Below are 16,812 nucleotides of genomic sequence, written 5' to 3'. Positions count from 1 at the left end.
GAGTGCACTGTCTCTTGGCTGAGGTTGGATTTATTTGAACTTATTTTTAATGTGTCAACCAATCACTTACTGACTGTTTTGCTTTAAATGTGGTCACGGGCTGCAGTCTGCAGTAAGTCAGTCTGTCTTCTCCCACTCTTTAGGCACTAAAGAGGGGGACCCTCTGCTACATAACCACGTTCCAGTACTCTCTTCGATTGTCAAGCCATACTTAGAGCTGTAGAACACTTTAATGATCCCATCCACACAGTATGGCGGGGAGTGCAACTGTGTATGTTCTGTTTTGTTCATAACACTGAGGAACTCTCTGACTAAACACATCTTTCTCTTCCCAGTTATCATTAACCAGTTACTCTTCTTTCAGCACAACTTCATCTGCCACTTAACCATTAATTGTATCTGTACCTAAAAAATGTTTGAAAGGAAACATTCAATTATTACAGAGCTTAAACCCCCAGAATAAGGCTGCCATTTGATTTCTTTATTTCAGAAATGGTAAAGCACTTCAGCATTAAACTCCTGTTCTCTCCAACAGCAGCCGAGTCACTAAATTGATGACATGCGGATTAACTAAACAGTCTAGCAAATCATTGGTAGAAAGGGCTGTTTGCAAGGCATTTGGACTGCCGTCTGAACCCATTTGATGTGCAGGCATTTCACAGTCATTACTCATTACCAATTGCTTCCTTGTGCAGTGTAATTTTCCAAAATGTCCTCCTTCATTTTCATGGAGAAGATCTCTACCGTCACTTTCAACTGCAACTGCACCTATGGAGCTTGTTTCTTGAGACTGTGGTAAAACTTGAATGAGATGAGGCCCAAAAGGTATTTTCTGCAGATTTTCTGCTTTTAACGTTGAAAAGCCAAACTCATGGGTTAGTAATCTGCGGCCCTCTGGTTCACAGCCAACTTCCCTTTTCTTCCTCTTGCATGAGGCAATTGTCCTTTGCTCTGCATCACTGCTGCTGGAACATGGCTGCTCTGATTCACTTGCCTTTTGACACTTGAAATATGCAGACACTGCTTTATTCAGGTATTGAAGATTGATTTCATGGGATGTTGCCTCAACCTAAAAAAACACCCAGGATACACTCAGTTAAAAGGAGATGTGTTTCAATTCAGTGTTGCGTGATTAGCGTCCATGAATTACTTTTGCTACATGAAGGGAAGGAATTTATAATTCTTTTTCTCAGGCAGCAGAAAGACTCAGGGGAAGCTAAGCAAAATGTCAGTAACTCTCTGTTATCACTGCTATAATGGGAGCAAGAGAGGCTTTACCTCTGTGGGATTTAGCCAGGGATCTCCATCACCGGGATTTTCTGCTGATTTTAGGGCACACACCAGCATTCGAGTTATCGCTTCTTCTACGCGGGCTTCATGATCTGCATCCTGCCTCAAGGGAAGAGAAAGTGTTTGGAGACAGGTTAGCACTTGAATCTCTCCAGAAAGCTGGCTCTTGGGAAGATCTTGGGAAGAAGTAAATTATAGGCTTGGTTTGAAAGCCCTACTCATGTACGTAAAGTCAGTGAAAGACTTCAGATTTGCGATGCTCCTGCTTGTGTACTGCACCCACATGGGTAGCAGCACAGGCTTTGGTGTGACTACTCATCTGAATGAGGATTTGCAAAAAGTAGATTCTAGTTGTGTATATAATCTTTCCTTTTATTAGTGTTCTGTTAATTGAATCTGGTGCTTGAAATTACAATGCAAAGTTAGCAATTAATGTATGCATTTCTATAGCTGTTCAGGACTAGAAGAACCAGGGAAGCACATAGGAAATTTTATCTATCTACATATTATGTCTAATTTAAGTACTTAAAACACGCAGGATATTACAGCAAGGCAGCAACTATCTAGGGACTATAGAGGCACAAAAGTGAGTCTTAAGGAAATTCAGGAAATATTTTATCATGTAACAGCAGCTGACATACTGCTGCAGTTCAGCAGAAGCAAAACATGTTTTCTCTGAAAGCTCTCCTGCAAAACTGAAAACGAAGTAACTGAGTCTTTTTTTTTCAGGCATTCACTTCCTGCATTATTCCCTCAGGCAGCTGGATACCAGCTAGTTTGGGATAGCAGGACAAAACTTTCTATGATCTTTTTTTAGCTTTCTTTCCCACTTAACTGAGGATTTTTTTTGTATGTGGAAGGGAAGGGTATGTGGAAGGAGGCAATAAGACTTCCTAACTATTCTATGATTCTATGGGCTGTTTAGCCATTTCAAAGACAAGTGCCAAGGAGTGGAAACATAAATTTGCTCTAAGATGCTAAGACATACGAGTTTTGGAGGAAAGAGGTAACCCTGTCAGCTCTGAGCTGTAACCTTGGGGAACATGGCAAGCACACCATACATGTTGCTAGTATGAGTGCTGAAGGCAGTAATTCATCCTGGAACCCTGAGCGGAATCTGGGATAGAAGCAGGGGGATGTGCTCTTAGCATTCATTTAATTGCTTTGGATGCTTGGCTTGTTAATGGCCTCATATAACAAATTCCCCAAACAGAGTTTGGTATCATGTGGAAATTACTTAAGGTGTTCCACTCTTGGTATCCATCCTGGTCTGCTGAATAACAGGGTTGTAATTGCATGAGAGTATGTTAGGAAGCAAGGAATACTTTTGAGTAGCTCACATCCAGCTGAAAGCAAATTAAACTTCTAAAGTCTTGCCAATATAATTAATGGTTTCACTAGGACTATAAATGCTGGCATGATTCACATCTGTCAATGTGAAAGCAGCTGGTAACAGCTGCAAGCAAGAACTGCTTGATTTGGTAATGGAAATGTTCTCAATATTGTTTTTTAGCATCCATGTCAGATTTTATTATTATAGATGGATTGCCTAACACCAGACACCGCTGTTTGAACACCAACAGCTATAGGGACAATTTCTATAAGGAACTTTCATTTGGGTTGCAAAAGCAACACTTGCTTATGGCAACTTTTGATATTTGGGGAAGGCAAGTGTGCATGTCACTCATTAGCAAGATCCAGCAAACACTCCTCTGTTTTTGGCACACAACTACGTGCTTCAGCTGTCACCAAACAGGGTCTTAGTGACTTCTCCAAGACCTTTATGACTAGAAAGGCCACGGAGCTTTAGCTCCACTATTTCATTCTTCATTCTTGCAGCACATAAGAACAGCCAGAAATGCTGTAGCTAAAGCAACACCCAGCCACCTGGGAGATACCAGCCTAGCACAACTTATCAACCCTGACGTGCTCCCCCAGAGGGGGACAATTCATGAGGCACAGCTTAGGGTACAAGTGTGTGTGTTGACATCAAGGTCTTTCTCTGGCACTAGAAACCGCCTGACTACAGTCAGGGCTACGTGAGAGCTTGGTTTGGGCTGGGGCCTGCTGTTCTTTCTTAAGTACAGTCTCATTTGGAAAATTTCTTCATAAGGGAAACACCCAAGCAAGCTCCCCTGCTCTGCAACTGCTTGGTTTGATGCTGGTACGAGAAATATATTATGGGGTCTTCATCTCCATGCAGATTTCTAATTTAATAAAGGTTTTAAAAAGGAAAGGGGAGAGGGAGGAAGGGAAAGGGGAGAAACACTATGTATTTTAGTGAGGCAGCTTTCACAGTCTATTTCAAAGGGTCTTTATTTTCATTTATATCAAGCTAGGATTCATGATAAAGTAATATGAATCAGAACACTTTCTGGAGCACTGAGATGTCCCTGCAGGGGGCTTGGACTAGATGACCTTTAAAGGTACCGTCCAACCCAAACTACTCTGGTATCCCTGGAACATTTCCATACATACTGATTAACATGAGCAAGAAAAATCAAAGCCTGGAGAAAAGAAAATTAATGAAATACTTGAGAAAATCCAACTCCAGGCAAACTATTACAAAGAAATTAAAATTTAGAAGTACTTTGCCACCCCCTTCCTATCACATTAATCCAATTTAAATTCTAATTTAGCTTTGCATGTAAGCATGTGCTTGAGGTGAAGTTGCTGTTTTGTTGTCCCCTATTCAGCACAAAGCTAGTTAGCCTGTAAGAAATTGGACATGAAAAGTTTAGCCTGTGTTTAATTGTTTGCCTGACTGAGGTAAACTTGCATGTGATTTCTGCTGAACTGGGGCTTCAGATTCGGAACCTTAGATAGTTCTTCAGGAAAAGCTGCATCCATAAGCGCACTTCCCTCCCCAACCTCTGAATACAGAACACCCAATAGGGCTGAACCTGGCAGGCAAGGGACAAATGTCCATGAAGACATGGAAGTGCTACATCACCATGACATAAAAAGGAAAATACCAGTTCAATCCAAGAGTTTATGCTGATAGTGATGGGATCAATGGATTCCACATAGTGCCACCAGTGCCTTGGAACAAGCAGGACCTGGAATTGGAAACATTGCATTAGGTACTAGCAGAAGCTTGAAGAAAGATAAGGTGGTTTATTTAAGGTGATATGGGATGCAGAGGCAGAATGAGGCAAGGAATAAGGGTGGAGTAGGAGGTGATCTTTATTTCTTTCCTCTAAAGAGCCTTTTCTCAACCCTCTCTCTCCTCCCATTGTATCAATACTATCATGTAAGAAGTGGACATGATCCAGAATTAACTCTGATCTAAACTCCTCATGTGAAGCAGCACTGTAACCTTATAACTGCTCTAGGTAAGCAAGGTCTGGCTGCACGAAGGGAGTGCAGCTGGTATAGCAGTAGAGCAGGGCTTTAGAGAAAGTCTCAGCCAAGCAGTATTCTGTAGACTCTCCAATTGAGCAGACTTCACAGTTGTAGAAGGACTGCCAGCTGGCTTCCCCCAAAACTAGGTATCCTAATGTTCGTCTAGGTGACTCATGATACGGAGCTTTAATTCTGTAAATAATCACCAGTATTAAACTTGCCACTTTTAGTAGACAGGCTTTTAAAAGAGGGTGTCCCAGGAACCATGACAGTCTAGTTTAGAGGAAAGCTTTACAACTATATTGGGATGATAGCTGTGACATAAAATTGATTCCAACCCACAGCTTTTATGGTACAAAGACGTTAATGTTGTTTTGATGATATAGGACAAGCTTTACAGATTACTGAACATTAGATTAACATAGAACTATCAAGTAAAGCATAAAAGATTGTTTTTGACAAGGAATATAAATGGTCAGACACAGATAAAAATATACACTTCAGAACGGGGAAAGTAAAGCAATGATCAGTATCTGAATTGCAGACAATTCTTTTTCTTGGTAGACACATTATTTAAAAGAACGTTCTGCTTCCTACATAGCCCTGTGCTTCATTATATCAAAACACTAATGAAAATGTCTGTGTAGGGAACAGTAACTGTGGCCTAGTCCCGTAAACGGTTACTTAAAGGACAATTAGAGCAGAGTCGTTTTTGGGCCAGAGGACAAAATGTTCTCCACATTTTGTTGAATTCCACATTGAAACTCCACAGGTTTCAATTTAAGTCAAACAAAACCCGCATTAGCTCTCTAAAGGTCAAAAACATTTGGAAATCGTACTTTAATCCAGTACAGCATACAGAGCAGAGAAGGAAGTCAGTCTGTGGAGGGCCGTTAGTTGAAAAATATCACGAGTTGGTTATTCCTGACATCTAAAAGTGTACAAAACCCTACACAGACTGAAGCCAAAACACATTTTCTACGCTAAACAAGTTTGAGTGGTGCTTTTAGCATAGAAACCTGCACTTTCAAGTGCAGCTGCATTAGCTACAGTGGGTTTATCTGTTAGGGTTAGGGTTTGCCCATATTTCATTGACTACCAAATCATACAAACCTTACCCTCCCCCCCACTCCTCTGTTCTATATGGGGATCTTACACTAGACTCCGTTAAAGAATCTGGGTGCCCTCCAAATGACAGGATGTAATGATGAAGCCTGGAAAACTTTGCTATACAGCAGAAGGTGTCATAGCTTCTGGAGTAAGTAGCTGTCTACAACAACAAGGTCCTTCCTGTGAGACTTGTGTAGGAAGAGTGAGCTTGCAACATGTTGGAGAAGTGGATGAAGGCACTAGGGAATTAGGGTATGGTGCAGAGGGACTATGTAGTAAGGGAACAAAACCAAGAAGCAAATTAAGGGAAGTGTATAAATGTTTCAGTAAGAGGGTCTGCTTGGAAAATCAAGATGGAAATTAGGTATGGAATGTGCTGGCTCAACATGACTCAAATGCAAAGCAGAGACAGGACTGATTTGGAAAGAGGAGGTGTAACTAGGAGGAAAATATGTTCCCCCCCAACTAGTCCAGTCTTTTCAAACCAAAATGAAGGAACATGGTCTTTGGAGAGACTAATAAGGTTTCACTTGCCAGCAGGTTAAGGGTAATAACTGCAAAGTTGTGCATTTCAGCAGCTGGCACTGTTTGCTAATGCATTTTATATGAAAGCTACACAGCTGTGGCTTAAAGAGACAAAACGGGTACCATAAAGACCCTTGCTCTCCCTCTTTTATTTTTGGGCAAGCTCATGCTTGACAAAATAAAGATTTATAGCAGCAAAAGAACTGATATTGGAAAATGCTCAGGGCTGAAACTTTAAGGAAGATGAAGAAATGGAAAAATAAAAAAGTAATTAAAAGCAAAAAATCCAGCTGGCCATGGGAGCAGCAGAACTAACAAAAGACAAAAGAAAAAATTCCAGCGAAGAGAGGAGTAGGATTATTCTACCTTTACGAACTAGTATTCTTCTAGGTTTGCAAACTAGAAGCAAAAAATCCCCAAACAACTATCAACTCCACAATAGAATAAAGCAGACTTCCATTTGTTTATGAATAATGGACACAGATTTAGCTACATTTGAAACTACATTTCAGTAGCAAATATGAAATTAAACCACAGTGAAATAACACATGGGTACACAAAAACATAGCAAATGTTTTACAGGGAAAATGTAAAGTGCAAAATCAAGAAGTATTCCAAGTCAAGAGATAATCTTGTGTTAACCTGCTTTCTACAGAATGTATCTGGCTTTGTGGGCTGGGAAGATACTGATCTAAACAGCAACCAAGCAGATAATTTCAATATTTAGGCTAGTGATAGGCAAATATAGCAGATGAAGTCAAAGTAGGACAGAAACCCCAAAAAAGATAAAATGAAATTCTGGTCTGTAACGGGAGCAAAGAAACCAAGAGACCAGTTGGGAGAGCAAGTGAAGCAATGCTGAAGATTTGTACAGTGCAGAGAACAGAACACGTTTAAATTCTCAATGGACATGATTAACTCGATACAGTGCAAAGGTAGGGCAAAGGTGGAATTGCTTCAAAAAGAGAGCATACCCTGGAGTGAAATACTATACCAAGAAATTTCTGCTCATTAGAAAAAGATATTTGGGTAAATCAGGAAGAAAAGGATGCCAGAATGCCAGCGTAATGGGAAGAAAAAGATGGGGGGTGTGGGGGTGTCCTGGGTTAGGGTTTAAACCACGACGGGGGGATGCAAGCAAGTCCCAGAGCTGTTTGCAACCCTGGAAATGAAGAATAAAATAAATAAATAAATGTGTAGTCAACTGTGTGGGGAGCACCACATGAGGACTGTAAAGGCACTGCCACCCCAGCCTATGCCAGGTCCCAGCTGGTGCCTGGCTGCCCTGGTGCTAGGAAGGTGCTGCTTACCCTACCTCTCTCCTCCCTCCCAAGCTGGTGTCTTCCTATGTCCTGAAACAGCGCATCAAGGGCTACTGACATGAGAAACACAGGCACAGGCTGGGGAAGAGCATGGTGAGCAGGAAGGGAATGTGGCTGTTACCATGCTGTGTCCATAGGGACACAGGTGAGGGACTTAAGGAAGCTTAGGGAAGAGATAGAAAAGTAGACTTAGGAACTAGCAGCTTTCACCTGCGGTTTGTTTGACTTTTGGGGCACTTGTGGGATTCTCCATGTGTGTTTCAGGCTGAGTGATGTTTTCATCAGCAACTCTAGAGTAAATTCAGCTCCTAGACCTTTCTGCCTCTTCTGTGATGGAGACAATAGTTTTGGTATCTAGAGCTTGAGCTGGGCTCTCTTCTTTCTCTATGGGGTGACCTGGGGCCAGCTCTGTAGTGTCCCACATGAAAATTCTATCTTCCTTCACTGAAACAGAATTATCAAACATCTACTGCATGATGCTGCAAATCAAAATCTTCTCCAACAAAGGTAATTTTTCACTGCAAAGCCTTTTAAAAAGTATTTTGTATACTTGTAGATGGAACATTTCATTGCCTTTTCAAAAGTTTGAATTATTACATTTCCTGACTTACTACAACACATTTTTTTGTACCAGTCATATTTTTCTTGTTTTTTCACACTGTTCCACACTTTAAACCCAATCTGAAGTTCTCACCCATTTGCTTTAAAGGTGGCACATATGGAAACCCCTCCCTGGATTACAAAGATTTATTTCTGCTTGCTCAGGTTGGAAGTCAGAGCTCTTCCTGAGTTATTGAGAGCCCTGGCTGCTGAGCAGGATCCCATGGTGTGTTAGGTACCACAGCAGGAGCACAGAAAGAGGAAACATTGCAGCTATATGCAGGAACTTAGTGATAACTGTAGTCATGGGCACAGACTGAGATGCATTTGTTTATAGACTTTCAGAAGCAAGCAAACTGTAATGTTGAACTTTTTTAAAAGTATTTTTTCCCCCATATGGTGACAATGTTTTTCAGGGCTGGAAAGGAGCATCCTTCTTGGACTCTGTATGCCTCCAAGACTAGCTCAGTTAGGCCTTTCCTTGCACCTCTGGTGTATAGAGCTGTGCTGGAACTCCTCTGGCTCCAGGCTGCACCTGGGACACAAGGCCAGGAAGCAAGAGAGCAGGCAGCAGGGCAGCTGAGTGCTGCCTGTAACAGTATGAGTCCTGGTGTACAATGCCCTTCCTGCCCGGGGCAGCGTGAGAGTGAATGGCACTGCTCATGGAAGCCCGGTGTACAAGCTGGTTGCTCCCCACTATGCGGGTAAATGTGTGGAGCCTTATTTGTCCATCTTCAGACAAGCTGGGATGTGCTTTCTAGTCTTTTCACCATTGTCTAGTTACATGGATTAAGAGGAAGATGGATTAAGAGCAATTACACTAACGAGCAGGAAGGAACCACGAAGCTGGTGAGACATCGGGCAGAGGAAAGAATGATCAATCATTTTGTATTTGTATAGCATCTCAGGATTTTTTTTTTTTTTTTTTGGTAGCCTTTTCAGGTGGTACTAATTTTTCCTACTTTTAATCATCAAAAAAGTTAAGCATCTATGTGCTCCTTTTATACCCTGTGCTGAAAGACAAGATGGGATGAATGTTCCTGCAGGACTGTACTTGTGTAAGACAGAGAGAATGAATCGCCATGTAGAGGTGCCAGGTTCCTCCCACTGATGGCACACAGGACATCTGTCCTGGACAGGGTTTAAGTTGAAGGTGGCAGATCCTACGCTCTCTTAACACTTGTCCCAGAGTGTGGGGTGAAAGATACCAGAACGGACAAGTTTTGCCCCATTTGCAGCATTTCAAGCAGTATTTGTCTATTTGTGAGAGCAATCAAGGTATTACTAAAAATAGACAGTGAGTGCAAATCCACCTCCTGTTCCATACTTACCGCTCAGCCTTCTAATAACCACATAGGTAAGCAGGTGCAAGTTTTTTATAAGGAGCCCCTACATTTGTGTGTTACAACTTGAGCTTGTAACTCTGCAGCTGAACAAGACTATATCCACAAACCCTTGAACTACTTGGCTAGCTATTTCAGTAAGTTAGATATCTAAATGTTGTCATAATTCGTACTGAGACCAGGTCACTAATGTAGAACCAGAAGTTGCATTAAGGCTTCTATGGAAACATGGCTGGCAGCCAGTGGTTAAGTACAGGATGAAATCTTACAAAACCTAAAGTCTCAGCCAACTACCAAAATTCACAGCAGAGATTCACCTCTGAACAATACAGTGAAGGGCACAAAGAATGCAACTGAAGTTCACGTTGTGCATTGGTACAATGTCATATGAAGAAATTGCGCTTTTAAAGCCTTAAATGTGTACAGAAAAATGGCTTGTAGCAAACAGCGACCAGAAGGTGGCATTAGACACATTAAGTTTTTGATATTCAAAGCTTCACTCACCATACCCGCAGCTACGCTCCTGAATACCTAAGAAAACCTTTGTCTTCATTTTTCAACCCCTTATTGTTATAATAGCTAATAAAAAATATTTTGTATACCCTCTAGGAAGGAATGGAGATGCTATGTATTATCACAAAATAAGGCTGGCTGCATATCCTGTAGTGACTGCATTAATTCTACATGAAACCCACTGCAAAGCACATATCAAGATTGCTATTATTTAGGTATCCTTTTCCCTGTTAACAAAGCAGTTTTATGCCATTCCTTTACTCTCCATCAAATGGAAGCAGTCCCCAGACACCTGCCCTGTAAGTTTCTGGATGAGATGCTGGAAAACCCAAAACGAGCTGATAAAATGGATGAAGGTAATACACCACTGATCCATCATTGCTTCTGTATTACTTTCTCCCCAGAAATTCACACAGTAACTCCTTCATGGCAATACAGGCAACTTGTTATTACTGAGCTGCCTCAAGATTTTTATTCCTAGCAAGATTAATTTGTAATTGTTTCAAGCCTAATTAAAATTAAGATAATATTAAAGGTTTGCTACCATACTTGATCATTCCAAATCAGATTATAAATTGAAATAGTGTTGGGGATCATGGATAATGCAGTGCTTAACAGATGTGGCATTTTTATCAATTGTAAAAATTTGTTCTTTTTGCTTTAAACTATTGAACACTGCAACTTTACAAAGTGCAGAATGTGAAACTAACCATCTGCTTCAGGAAGTATGACTAGGAGCTAATGTAGGGCAAACAATAAAAGTTGATCACAGATTTCCTACTTGCCACTGCAACAGCAGAAGAGCATATTCTTCCCAGTTGACAGACATGATCCTCTTGTTGAAAACTACTATCCTGCTCCAATGTGCTATGTCAGCAGTTCACAGGAGTGTTCCTCACTCTGCCTCCTCAAAATTAACTGGATTAGTAAAGTCCATTTTTTAAATTGCCAAAGGAAGCTTGGTCTGCCAGCTAGGGGCAAGGGAACACCTGCACAAGTCTCTGAGCTGGCAGGTCAAAAAAAGGTGAAAACATCTGGCAAGAGAATACTGAAAAGGCTCTAGAAGTGGCAACTCCACTGTCTTCAGCGATCAGAGCAACACACACTGCAAAATTCTTTTGGAAAGGTCTGACAGTTTGAGATGTGCAGGAGTGTGTTGCAAGGACATGCACTGCTGAACAAATAAAACAGGGTAATTCAGACTCCAAATACCAACCATGTTGATTAAATAAAGAACGACACTATTTACAGCTGGAGACTAGGAATTAAGAGTCCTGAGCCCTACTCTCATACTGCTGCTGTGGCTATAAGCCACACTTATAACTTCAGTTATAACTTGCTCAGTAAAACAGCATTAGTAATATCTTTGCACCCCCACACTGTGAAACCTTTGGATGGTGTGCACTGTAAATGCAAGTATCATCATTACATCACTGTGTTATTATTAAAGCAACAAGTTGGGCCAATGTTCCCTGGTGAAGGTTATTCACTATCAAAACATGAGTTCCTCTGCTGGCTCTACACGCTTATTAATCAAACACATTTTATGGAGCATATTGGTTTCACAGTAGATAGGTTGAGCACTGTTCAGGAAAGTTTTAAAGCAGACAAATTAGAGGTGACTGCAAGAAGTATGATGGAATTGGGCAGCTGACTGAACTAACTCTCCAAATGTTTGCAGTTTTTGTACAAAAAGGGCTAGCAAAGTATCTGTGAGCAAAGAAAGTTCCCGTGCTGAGAGAAATCTATCAAGCCTAAGTGCAGAATGTAGTGATAGGGAAGTTCCACAGTCTATTTGTTAAGATCCCCTAGCTCTTAATTTGCCAGTTAAATAATTTGCTATAATCTTTAAAGTAATGTAAAGCTCATATGTGAACGGTACCTGTCCTGGACTTAGTGTAACAACATGGGCTGTTGTGTTCCTAAACTTGGGAAAGCGTTTCAGATCAGGATTGGCAACGTTGACTTTGCTGAATATGCTGGATTCCTCATAAGGGATCCTGGTGGGATAAAGGAAACTGGTGTCACCAGGTGGGAAGAGGTGCCATCTCTTCCTGAAAATAGACAGAAGATAAAAATGTATTCAGTGCATGTCAGTTACAGTAAAGAACTAAAGGCAGTAGCAAGGCTTTCAATAAAACATAAATCTGCCTCACTGCGTGAATCTCCTACGCAGTGAGAACACAGGCAGCGCTTACAGGCTGTCTTCTAAAAGTGTTTTTAAAACATTCCACTTTTTAATTTTTTAACTGAAAAGATTTACAGCTTCTCACCAATTATTTTTAAAAGGCAGATAAAATGTAAAAAAAAAAAAAAGCTCTCCCATCTGGTTCTTCCTTCCTCCCTTTTACAGAGCATTTACAGATGCTCAGAGCATTAAGAATTGCTCTATAAACCAGAGGAAGTGGTTTTGTTAGAGACAACGTACTTTCGCTCACTGAATTAACAGCTGCTGCACCCATGAGGTTGGCAACTGTAAAGGGGTATCAACATGGTCTTCTGTCTCCTATTCATCACCTGCAGTACTTACTTGGCTGTCAGTCACAAAACCTTCATTCTTAGTAAAACTCACCCTGATGCCCCTATGCCAAAGATGGCATAAATAAAAAAAGACATCCATACACATAAGCATCCTGAAACACCTGTATTTTTTTTGTGTTATCAGTAACACAGGATGAAAACGTGGCTTGTGTGGGCCACTGGGTGTTAGCACCTATTAGCATGACCAAATGCTCAGATGGAGCAGGACAGAGCCATTCTGCTCCTGAGGGCACTTGTGTTTCAGGTTGTTCTCTGTATACCCAAAGAAGTGGGTAAACATGCTGCAGTGCAGGACCAAGCAGACTTGAGACACGGACCTTGCTCTCAGGAGCTCATGTCTCTAATTCACTTGCATGGACCAGATCAAAGACAGAAAAAAGAACATGCCAGAACTGGTGGTGCCAGTTTTATGGGTACTATAAATGAAATATCTTAGCAGGTACATATGTTATTTAGAAATAGAAGTTTTATATGGCAGCACTTTAGGTGATGGAAATAACAAGAAAGGAATACACAGAGAGAATTTATTACATTTAAGAGGTGCCAGATAATCAGTACAACAGTGACCCATGCACTAAGCAATGGAAAAGTAAAGGCAGCACTTTACAGCACAGTTGGGACAATTTGTGCAGCACTCCTATTTGTTTTAGACTCTAGCAATATCATTTCTTTTTGTCCCCTGCCTTGGTACTCACTTCATGCTTTCTGCCTACTGCTTCTGGTTATCAGTTCTAAGTCACAGATCTGAAAATGGGAGAAAAGCAACCAAATGGCACAAACCCAGAAGAGATAAAGAAGAGCAGGAGAGGCAGAACTGCAGAGACTGCCAAAGACGGAAGTGCCATAGGACACTGACATTTCTGTGTAATTACCAAAGCTACTGCTGGGTGCAAGCACAAAAACCAGTTCTCCTGAAACTCAAGCCCTACTGCAACTTCATTTTGCCATCCAGGCTAGACCCTCTGAAATGGCAAAAAGTAACTAGGTTAGGAGGCTCATGGGTTAATCCTGCAGGCTCTTGACAAAGCAATATCATGAAGCAAAAAATTAAGAAGCCCGAGGGATGTAAGGAGGAAATTCAAGATAGGAACAAAGGGCTAAGGAGTCATCCCTGGCTTTCCTGCAAAGGCAAATCTGTTTAAGTTTAGCATAAGCTTATATTCTGTTACAGAGCCTGTCTTGTTTGTGAGTCTCAAAAGGGAATCTTTCTGCTCTGAAGAAGCACAGGATTTGCAAGCTTGTGGAAGTTTGCAATCTATTTATAGGCTTTGCTGTGAAGAGGAAAACAACTTTGTCTTTTCAGGCCATCCAAAGGCTTTAGGCTGCTTCTTTCCCTGAGAGGAACAAGAATTTTGCTCTATCAGAGGGGGAGGAAATGTCTTGAGAAGGCAGGCAAAATTGCTATGTGATGCTGGAACTCTGGCTTGAGTTCAACACCTCAAGGTGGAGATCAAAGTGTCAGGGCAGGTATCAAGTCTGCTAAATTACTGTACTTAGTACTCCCAGTATTTAGGTGGATCCTTAGATGATATTTAGCCATGTAAGTCTCATGGATTTCAATGAGATTTCTGGCTCATAAATACACTTAAGTGTCTGGACTTTAGTGCATAATGCTTACTGATGTGATCTGAAGTCTACAGACTGTCTGCAGCAAAACACAGTGCTGAGTGTGGCTTCCAGAGTGTCTCTGCTGCACGTTCACCCAAAGATGTCAAGGCTGTTTATAAGCAAGAATGAAAATCTGCCTAAAAGAGAGGAACTAAAGAGTTTAGAGAGAAATGGAGTTACTCTTCTTACAGATAAGAATAAAATTCACTTGCCTCAGGCCTTAAAGCCTGTCAACCAGCAGTGCTAGCCAGCATAGAACCCAGCATCTGTGACTTCCAATCCTGCACCATAATCACAAGACCACCATTTTACTGTTCTATAAAATGTCTGAGTACCTAATTACATTAAAATGCTACTTGCTCCAGTCTATACTGTCAAACCTAAAAAACGCATGCAAATTGTTTTGTAACTCTAGCAATAATAGATTAAAAACAAGCCTGAGGCAAATATACAGGAAACGGAGGAAAAAAAAAAAAAAAGAAAAAAAGAATGGGAGAAGGGGGAAGTCAGAATGCAAACAGGCAGAAGATACAGCAACAAAGCCACAAAGCTCCAAAATCAGTTTGGAGCCTCAAACGTCCCTTTTAACTTTGCTCACAGCTGGCTGCTCCCATCCTGATGTTCTCCTTTTAAATTAATTCTAGCAGGCTATTAGAGGCTCTTACAGAGATAATATCGTAAAAGTCTCAAGTAGTTTATTTCCATTTTGCTTCTGGGCTTTTTATTTTTAACTCTTGATCTCCGAATTCCAAGTTCCCGAATTCATAACTACTAGGAAGATCAAAATGTTTATTATTGGACCACACAGCACACAGATCGGAAAAGATCTTCCTCAAACAAAAGAAAATATTACCTCTGCAACCCAAACTCCAACCTCCTGAAGTTTTTCCATTTTCTATAAAACAGTTCTGATGCTCTTCAATCATTCAGAACTCAGAAAACTAAAATAATCAGGACCTAGAATTAATACTTGAGTCCAAAACTAACTCCAAAGAACAGTACAACTTTCTCCTGTATTTGTTGTAGGCATACGGACTTGTTACCTTCCTTGTACTTGCAACACTAAGTTGCAGCCATAGGAGTCCAAATGGCAAGGGGTGTTTGCTCCTTCAGAACCAATCCACAGTGTGCTCTCTTTCCCACTTCTTCCAGGAAAACCAAAGTCAGACCACCTTATATCCTACAGCAATGAGAAGATTATTTATGTAAGCTGTTGAACTGATTCACATCTTACCTTCAGTTCTCCTCTCCACTGCTTACTTCCTCTTTATCCACAGCAGCTTTTGCTCTTTGGTGGAGTTCCTGCATGTATGGCCTCTACCCCTTCCTCCAAAATTCTCATCTCTAGTAACATCTTTTCTGCAGACATCCTTCTTTTTCTATGTGACTACATAGCCTCCCAGATCTCTGTCTTCAGTTGTCATCCCAGTCTTTCATATCACTCAAGTAAACCCATTTGCTCTTCAGGACTGCCCAATTGCTTTTGGTATCTGTGGCTTTTCAAACACTCTTTTATTTCCTTTTTCCACTCTTAACCATCCACCCAAGCTGAGGACTGCTTTCAGAAAAATTCTCATATATGGCATTTAAAAGGAAGGTAAGAATCCCTATTCCCTTTCCAAACCAGTTTCATAACCCATATGGCATATTTGCTCTATCTTTCCACCTGTCTCAGCTTTCTTCATGTATTCTGGAAATGCAAGACTTTACCCCATCTCTGACCCAGTGATACTTTGCTTTTTAAAAGTTTCTTATTATTTAATAGACAGATTCTCCTGCCTCTGCAGTTGCAAAGGCAGTGAACTTAACTTGATTACATGGTAAGAAAGGGCAGAAGAGGTATGCATGTGTTATAAACATGATCCTGGAGCTTTCCAGTCCATTGATCCTCCCACAAGCAATCCCTGGGGGTTGGCAGCTGGAACGAGGCAGGGAGAGGTGTTTTTCAGATAGTTCAAGGGGTTTGCAGCATGGCTCTATATAGCTTGGACAGAGCTTTCCCATGCTTCTATAGCTCACCCTGCCACCCGCAGAGCCTGATCATTTGTTTATTGGAAAGCACTTGAAGTATAGTGGTGCCTTTTGGCTAGAGCTGCAGAATGAACCTTAGGAAACAGAGATTCACTTCCTGGCTTCCTGATGGCCTCAGGCAAATCACTTTATCTCTGAGGTTTATTTTTCCCATCTTGAAAAAGAAAGTAACAGTATTTGTTCCGTTTCAATAAAGCACATTGGGGTCATTCACATCACCTAACTTTAGGAACCTAATTTAAGCTTGGCTCTTGCTCTTGTCAAAGCACTCTCATTCATGCCTTAGAAAAGCCTGCCTCTCTCTGCTATCTATAAAGAGAAAGTAGTAATCTAGCCTCCAATTTTAAGTATTTAAGCTAACTGCTTCCAGACAGGTGGATGGCTAACATTTGATAAGATTTATGGATGAGGAAAACTACAGCTAGACATTATTATAAGGATGACTTCACCATGACTCTGCATCAGGAAACCCTCAAAATGAGCAATAGCCTTCCCAAAAATGAGGTATTGCTAGAGATTTTGGATATCAAAGTTATTGATTTTAAAGGCATAATTTGAAAAAAAAAAATGCAGAAGCATAATAC

At 41.0% G+C, this 16,812-nt stretch overlaps 1 protein-coding gene across 4 annotated transcripts in view; it reads right to left on the bottom strand.

The window, feature by feature from the left end:
* Positions 1-466: 466 nt before the first annotated feature.
* HSPBAP1 (HSPB1 associated protein 1) overlaps positions 467-16,812 on the bottom strand; it is a 42,454-nt gene continuing 26,108 nt past the window's right edge. For 2 of the 4 annotated variants that reach the window (XM_065671444.1, XM_065671447.1), the window contains exons 4-8: positions 15,241-15,377; positions 11,931-12,102; positions 4,266-4,349; positions 1,279-1,389; positions 467-1,069 (exon numbers count right to left, since the gene is read on the bottom strand). In XM_065671444.1, the coding sequence (XP_065527516.1) occupies positions 512-1,069; positions 1,279-1,389; positions 4,266-4,349; positions 11,931-12,102; positions 15,241-15,377 (1,062 nt within the window). In that variant the 3' untranslated portion in view covers positions 467-511. The remainder of the gene's footprint in view (positions 1,070-1,278; positions 1,390-4,265; positions 4,350-11,930; positions 12,103-15,240; positions 15,378-16,812) is intronic. The other 2 variants (XM_065671445.1, XM_065671446.1) reach the window with 2 other exon arrangements.

Source organism: Lathamus discolor, chromosome 3, assembly GCF_037157495.1.
Source record: "Lathamus discolor isolate bLatDis1 chromosome 3, bLatDis1.hap1, whole genome shotgun sequence".
Classification (NCBI taxonomy): Eukaryota; Metazoa; Chordata; class Aves; order Psittaciformes; family Psittacidae; genus Lathamus; species Lathamus discolor.
The sequence above is the reverse complement of the archived record's forward strand: the minus strand, read 5'-3'. Positions and strand labels throughout refer to the sequence as shown.